The sequence below is a fragment of the Coregonus clupeaformis genome, unplaced genomic scaffold, assembly GCF_020615455.1.
Source record: "Coregonus clupeaformis isolate EN_2021a unplaced genomic scaffold, ASM2061545v1 scaf3976, whole genome shotgun sequence".
NCBI lineage: Eukaryota > Metazoa > Chordata > Actinopteri > Salmoniformes > Salmonidae > Coregonus > Coregonus clupeaformis.
Genome location: NW_025537430.1, coordinates 20001 through 27577, shown reverse-complemented (window position 1 = coordinate 27577; position 7577 = coordinate 20001). Strand labels below are relative to the sequence as shown.

General features: G+C 59.1%; 1 protein-coding gene across 1 annotated transcript in view; it reads left to right on the top strand.

Moving 5' to 3' along the window:
* Positions 1-636: 636 nt before the first annotated feature.
* Positions 637-7577, top strand: part of LOC123490439 (C-myc promoter-binding protein-like) — a gene marked incomplete at its 5' end in the record, with an annotated part of 10888 nt that continues 3947 nt past the window's right edge. The window contains one exon of the mRNA XM_045220475.1: positions 637-770. Coding sequence (XP_045076410.1) covers positions 637-770 — 134 coding nt within the window. The remainder of the gene's footprint in view (positions 771-7577) is intronic.

Sequence of the window (7577 nt, the reverse complement as noted above, 5' to 3'; positions counted from 1 at the left end):
CTAGCTACACACACAGTGAAGGACTATCTCCTAGTATAAGGACTAGCTACACACAGAGTGAAGGACTATCTCCTAGTATAAGGACTAGCTACACACAGAGTGAAGGACTTTCTCCTAGTATAAGGACTAGCTACACACACAGTGAAGGACTATCTCCTAGTATAAGGACTAGCTACACACACAGTGAAGGACTATCTCCTAGTATAAGGACTAGCTACACACACAGTGAAGGACTATCTCCTAGTATAAGGACTAGCTACACACACAGTGAAGGACTATCTCCTAGTATAAGGACTACACACAGTGAAGGACTATCTCCTAGTATAAGGACTAGCTACACACACAGTGAAGGACTATCTCCTAGTATAAGGACTAGCTACACACAGTGAAGGACTATCTCCTAGTATAAGGACTAGCTACACACACAGTGAAGGACTATCTCCTAGTATAAGGACTAGCTACACACAGTGAAGGACTATCTCCTAGTATAATGACTAGCTACACACACAGTGAAGGACTATCTCCTAGTATAGGAACTGACTAGTGGATAAACTGCATTGTTTGGTAGGCTGTTAATACAACACTGAGGCCTAGTTCCCTTCCAGCACGTGAACGTTTTCATGTCCCTCCCCTCAGGTGGACAGCGATAAGCCAGATGAGACCAGGCTGATAGAGATCGACGAATCACAGCGCAGCGAGCACACGGTCTTCATCACACCCCCAGAAATACCCCATCTACCTGATGGAGAGGAGTACCCACTCTGCTACAGGTACTGAAGCCACTGTGTGCATATAATAATCATTATTAGGTGGGAGCTTATATTTGTCCTATTTCACACGTGTATTAATACGCATGTGTGAATTGGAAGTGTTTTTGTTTTTTTTGCGTATCCCAACTCTCCCTGAGACAATCTCGGAGAGTGGGGTCACGGCCACGGTCTACCATTATCAACGGCAACCCTGGAGCGATTAGGGTTAAGTGCCTTGCTCAAGGGCACATTGACAGATTTTGCACTTTGTTGACTTGGGGATTCGAACTAGCGACCTCTCGGTTACTGGCCTAACGCTCTAACCGCTTGGTTACCTGCATCCAGTAAATCTGAAATATGCGTGTGGCCAGTAGGATGTTTAGAATGGGGTGTCCAAATGTTGCTGTTTTTTCTGAAGTCCCCGTTTGTCACATCAACGAGTGTGTGTGTGTGTGTGTGTGTGTACATGCTTATGTGCGTCGTCCATGCCTGCGCATGCGTGTGTGTGTTAGTGTGTTAACCCCAGTGTGTCCTGCCTCCCCCAGCGTGTTAACCCCAGTGTGTCCTGCCTCCCCCAGCGTGTTAACCCCAGTGTGTTCTGCCTCCCCCAGCGTGGTAACCCCAGTGTGTTCTGCCTCCCAGCGTGTTAACCCCAGTGTGTTCTGCCTCCCCCAGCGTGTTAACCCCAGTGTGTTCTGCCTCCCCCAGCGTGTTAACCCCAGTGTGTTCTGCCTCCCCAGCGTGTAACCCAGTGTGTTCTGCCTCCCCCAGCGTGTTAACCCCAGTGTGTTCTGCCTCCCCAGCGTGTTAACCCCAGTGTGTCCTGCCTCCCCAGCGTGTTCTGCCTCCCCCAGCGTGTTAACCCCAGTGTGTTCTGCCTCCCCCAGCGTGTTAACCCCAGTGTGTTCTGCCTCCCCCAGCGTGTTCTGCCTCCCCAGCGTGTTAACCCCAGTGTGTTCTGCCTCCCCCAGCGTGTTAACCCCAGTGTGTCCTGCCTCCCCCAGCGTGTTAACCCCAGTGTGTTCTGCCTCCCCCAGCGTGTTAACCCCAGTGTGTTCTGCCTCCCCCAGCGTGTTAACCCCAGTGTGTCCTGCCTCCCCCAGCGTGTTAACCCCAGTGTGTTCTGCCTCCCAGCGTGTTAACCCCAGTGTGTTCTGCCTCCCCCAGCGTGTCCTGCCTCCCCCAGCGTGTTAACCCCAGCGTGTTCTGCCTCCCCCAGCGTGTTCTGCCTCCCCCAGCGTGTTAACCCCAGTGTGTTCTGCCTCCCCCAGCGTGTTAACCCCAGTGTGTTCTGCCTCCCCCAGCGTGTTAACCCCAGTGTGTTCTGCCTCCCCAGCGTGTTAACCCCAGTGTGTCCTGCCTCCCCCAGCGCGTTAACCCCAGTGTGTTCTGCCTCCCCAGCGTGTTAACCCCAGTGTGTTCTGCCTCCCCCCAGCGTGTTAACCCCAGTGTGTCCTGCCTCCCCAGCGTGTTAACCCCAGTGTGTTCTGCCTCCCCCCAGCGTGTTAACCCCAGGGTGTTCTGCCTCCCCAGCGTGGTGCTCCCCCAGTGTGTTCTGCCTCCCCCAGCGTGTTAACCCCAGTGTGTTCTGCCTCCCCCAGCGTGTTAACCCCAGTGTGTTCTGCCTCCCCCAGCGTGTTAACCCCAGTGTGTTCTGCCTCCCCAGCGTGTTAACCCCAGTGTGTTCTGCCTCCCCCAGCGTGTTAACCCCAGTGTGTTCTGCCTCCCCCAGCGTGTTAACCCCAGTGTGTTCTGCCTCCCCCAGTGTGTTCTGCCTCCCCCAGCGTGTTAACCCCAGTGTGTTCTGCCTCCCCCAGCATGTTAACCCCAGTGTGTTCTGCCTCCCCCCAGCATGTTAACCCCAGTGTGTTCTGCCTCCCCAGTGTGTTCTGCCTCCCCAGCGTGTTAACCCCAGTGTGTTCTGCCTCCCCCAGCGTGGTAACCCCCAGTGTGTTCTGCCTCCCCAGCGTGTTCCCCCAGTGTGTTCTGCCTCCCCCAGCGTGTTAACCCCAGTGTGTTCTGCCTCCCCCAGCGTGTTAACCCCAGTGTGTTCTGCCTCCCCCAGCGTGTTAACCCCAGTGTGTCCTGCCTCCCCCAGCGTGTTAACCCCAGTGTGTTCTGCCTCCCCCAGCGTGTTCTGCCTCCCCCAGCGTGTTAACCCCAGTGTGTTCTGCCTCCCCCAGCATGTTAACCCCAGTGTGTTCTGCCTCCCCACCCAGTGTGTTCTGCCTCCCCCAGCGTGTTAACCCCAGTGTGTTCTGCCTCCCCAGCTGTACCCAGTGTGTTCTGCCTCCCCCAGCGTGTTAACCCCAGTGTGTTCTGCCTCCCCCCAGCGTGTTAACCCCAGTGTGTTCTGCCTCCCCCAGCGTGTTAACCCCAGTGTGTTCTGCCTCCCCCAGCGTGTTAACCCCAGTGTGTTCTGCCTCCCCCAGCGTGTTAACCCCAGTGTGTTCTGCCTCCCCAGCGTGTTAACCCAGTGTGTTCTGCCTCCCCCAGCGTGTTAACCCCAGTGTGTTCTGCCTCCCCCAGCGTGTTCTGCCTCCCCCAGCGTGTTAACCCCAGTGTGTTCTGCCTCCCCCAGCGTGTTAACCCCAGTGTGTTCTGCCTCCCCCCAGCGTGTTAACCCCAGTGTGTTCTGCCTCCCCCAGCGTGTTAACCCCAGTGTGTTCTGCCTCCCCCAGCGTGTTAACCCCAGTGTGTTCTGCCTCCCCCAGCGTGTTAACCCCAGTGTGTCCTGCCTCCCCCAGTGTGTTAACCCCAGTGTGTTCTGCCTCCCCCAGCGTGTTAACCCCAGTGTGTTCTGCCTCCCCCAGTGTGTTCTGCCTCCCCCAGCGTGTGAACTGTGTGTTCTGCCTCCCCCCAGCGTGGTAACCCCAGTGTGTTCTGCCTCCCCCCAGCGTGTTAACCCCCAGTGTGTTCTGCCTCCCCCAGCGTGTTAACCCCAGTGTGTTCTGCCTCCCCCCAGCGTGTTAACCCCAGTGTGTTCTGCCTCCCCAGTGTGTTCTGCCTCCCCCCAGCGTGTTAACCCCAGTGTGTCCTGCCTCCCCCAGCGTGGTAACCCCAGTGTGTTCTGCCTCCCCCAGTGTGTTCTGCCTCCCCCAGCGTGGTAACCCCAGTGTGTTCTGCCTCCCCAGTGTGTTCTGCCTCCCCCAGCGTGTTAACCCCAGTGTGTTCTGCCTCCCCCAGCGTGTTAACCCCAGTGTGTTCTGCCTCCCCCAGCGTGTTAACCCCAGTGTGTTCTGCCTCCCCCAGTGTGTTCTGCCCCCCAGTGTGTTCTGCCTCCCCCAGCGTGTTAACCCCAGTGTGTTCTGCCTCCCCCAGCGTGGTAACCCCAGTGTGTTCTGCCTCCCACAGCGTGTTAACCCCAGTGTGTCCTGCCTCCCCCAGCGTGTTAACCCCAGTGTGTTCTGCCTCCCCCCAGCGTGTTAACCCCAGTGTGTTCTGCCTCCCCCAGTGTGTTCTGCCTCCCCAGCGTGGTAACCCCAGTGTGTCCTGCCTCCCCAGCGTGGTAACCCCAGTGTGTTCTGCCTCCCCAGTGTGTTCTGCCTCCCCCAGTGTGTTCTGCCTCCCCCAGCGTGGTAACCCCAGTGTGTTCTGCCTCCCCAGCGTGTTCCCAGTGTGTTCTGCCTCCCCAGCGTGTTAACCCCAGTGTGTTCTGCCTCCCCAGCGTGTTAACCCCAGTGTGTTCTGCCTCCCCCAGCGTGTTAACCCCAGTGTGTTCTGCCTCCCCAGCGTGTTAACCCCAGTGTGTTCTGCCTCCCCAGCGTGTTAACCCCAGTGTGTTCTGCCCTTTCCTCCCCCAGCGTGTTAACCCCAGTGTGTTCTGCCTCCCCCAGCGTGTTAACCCTGTGTCCTGCCTCCCCCAGTGTGTTAACCCCAGTGTGTTCTGCCTCCCCCAGCGTGTTAACCCCAGTGTGTTCTGCCTCCCCCAGTGTGTTCTGCCTCCCCCAGCGTGTTAACCCCAGTGTGTTCTGCCTCCCCCAGCGTGTTAACCCCAGTGTGTTCTGCCTCCCCCAGCGTGTTAACCCCAGCGTGTTCTGCCTCCCCCAGTGTGTTAACAGTGTGTTCTGCCTCCCCCAGCGTGTCCTGCCTAACCCCAGTGTGTTCTGCCTCCCCAGCGTGTTAACCCCAGTGTGTCCTGCCTCCCCAGCGTGTTAACCCCAGTGTGTTCTGCCTCCCCCAGCGTGTCCTGCCTCCCCCAGCGTGTTCTGCCTCCCCCAGCGTGTTAACCCCAGTGTGTCCTGCCTCCCCCAGCGTGTTTAACCCCCAGTGTGTTCTGCCTCCCCCAGCGTGTTAACCCCAGTGTGTTCTGCCTCCCCCAGCGTGGTAACCCCAGTGTGTTCTGCCTCCCCCAGCGTGGTAACCCCAGTGTGTTCTGCCTCCCCCAGCGTGTTAACCCCAGTGTGTTCTGCCTCCCCAGCGTGTTAACCCCAGTGTGTCCTGCCTCCCCCAGCGTGTTAACCCCAGTGTGTTCTGCCTCCCCCAGCGTGTTAACCCCAGTGTGTTCTGCCTCCCCCAGCGTGTTAACCCCAGTGTGTTCTGCCTCCCCCCAGCGTGGTAACCCCCAGTGTGTTCTGCCTCCCCCAGCGTGTTCTGCCTCCCCCAGTGTGTTCTGCCTCCCCAGCGTGTTAACCCCAGTGTGTTCTGCCTCCCCAGCGTGTTAACCCCAGTGTGTTCTGCCTCCCCAGCGTGTTAACCCCAGTGTGTCCTGCCTCCCCCAGCGTGTTAACCCCAGTGTCCGTTCTGCCTCCCCCAGCGTGTTAACCCCAGTGTGTTCTGCCTCCCCCAGCGTGGTAACCCCAGTGTGTCCTGCCTCCCCCAGCGTGGTAACCCCAGTGTGTTCTGCCTCCCCCAGTGTGTTCTGCCTCCCCAGCGTGGTAACCCCAGTGTGTTCTGCCTCCCCAGTGTGTTCTGCCTCCCCCAGCGTGTTAACCCCAGTGTGTTCTGCCTCCCCCAGTGTGTTCTTCCTCCCCAGCGTGTTAACCCCAGTGTGTCCTGCCTCCCCCTAACCCCAGTGTGTTCTGCCTCCCCCAGCGTGTTAACCCCAGTGTGTTCTGCCTCCCCCAGCGTGGTAACCCCAGTGTGTTCTGCCTCCCCAGTGTGTTAACCCCAGCGTGTTCTGCCTCCCCCAGCGTGTTAACCCCAGTGTGTCCTGCCTCCCCAGCGTGTTAACCCCAGTGTGTTCTGCCTCCCCCAGTAACCCCAGTGTGTTCTGCCTCCCCCAGCGTGTTAACCCCAGTGTGTTCTGCCTCCCCCAGTGTGTTAACCCCAGTGTGTTCTGCCTCCCCCAGCGTGTTAACCCCAGTGTGTTCTGCCTCCCCCAGTGTGTTAACCCCCAGCGTGTTCTGCCTCCCCCAGCGTGTTAACCCCAGTGTGTTCTGCCTCCCCAGCGTGTCCTGCCTCCCCCAGCGTGTTCTGCCTCCCCCAGCGTGTTAACCCCAGTGTGTCCTGCCTCCCCCAGCGTGTTAACCCCAGTGTGTTCTGCCTCCCCCAGCGTGTCCTGCCTCCCCCAGCGTGTTCTGCCTCCCCCAGCGTGTTAACCCCAGTGTGTCCTGCCTCCCCCCAGCGTGTTAACCCCAGTGTGTTCTGCCTCCCCCCAGTGTGTTCTGCCTCCCCCAGCGTAGTTCAACCCCAGTGTGTCCTGCCTCCCCCAGCGTGGACCCCAGTGTGTTCTGCCTCCCCCAGCGTGTTCTGCCTCCCAGCGTGTTAACCCCAGTGTGTTCTGCCTCCCCAGCGTGTCAACCCCAGTGTGTCCTGCCTCCCCCCAGCGTGTTAACCCCAGTGTGTTCTGCCTCCCCCAGCGTGTTAACCCCAGTGTGTTCTGCCTCCCCAGCGTGTTAACCCCAGTGTGTTCTGCCTCCCCCAGTGTGTTCAGCCTCCCCCCAGTGTGTTCTGCCTCCCCAGTGTGTTAACCTCCCCAGTGTGTTCTGCCTCCCCCAGCGTGTTAACCCCAGTGTGTTCTGCCTCTCCCAGCGTGGTAACCCCAGTGTGTTCTGCCTCCCCCAGCGTGGTAACCCCAGTGTGTCCTGCCTCCCCCAGCGTGGTAACCCCAGTGTGTTCTGCCTCCCCCAGTGTGTTCTGCCTCCCCCAGCGTGGTAACCCCAGTGTGTTCTGCCTCCCCCAGTGTGTTCTGCCTCCCCCAGCGTGTTAACCCCAGTGTGTTCTGCCTCCCCCAGTGTGTTCTGCCTCCCCCAGCGTGTTAACCCCAGTGTGTTCTGCCTCCCCCAGCGTGTTAACCCCAGTGTGTTCTGCCTCCCCCAGCGTGTTAACCCCAGTGTGTTCTGCCTCCCCCAGCGTGTTAACCCCAGTGTGTTCTGCCTCCCCCAGCGTGTTCTGCCTCCCCCAGTGTGTTAACCCCAGTGTGTTCTGCCTCCCCCAGCGTGTTAACCCCAGTGTGTTCTGCCTCCCCCAGTGTGTTAACCCAGTGTGTTCTGCCTCCCCCAGCGTGTTAACCCCAGTGTGTTCTGCCTCCCCCAGCGTGTTAACCCCAGTGTGTTCTGCGTCCCCCAGCGTGTTCTGCCTCCCCCAGTGTGTTAACCCCAGTGTGTTCTGCCTCCCCCAGCGTGTTAACCCCAGTGTGTTCTGCCTCCCCCAGCGTGTTCTGCCTCCCCCAGTGTGTTCTGCCTCCCCAGCGTGTTCTGCCTCCCCCCAGTGTGTTCTGCCTCCCCCAGTGTGTTCTGCCTCCCCCCAGCGTGTTAACCCCAGTGTGTTCTGCCTCCCCCAGCGTGTTCTGCCTCCCCCAGCGTGTTAACCCCAGTGTGTTCTGCCTCCCCCAGCGTGTTAACCCCAGTGTGTCCTGCCTCCCCCAGCGTGTTAACCCCAGTGTGT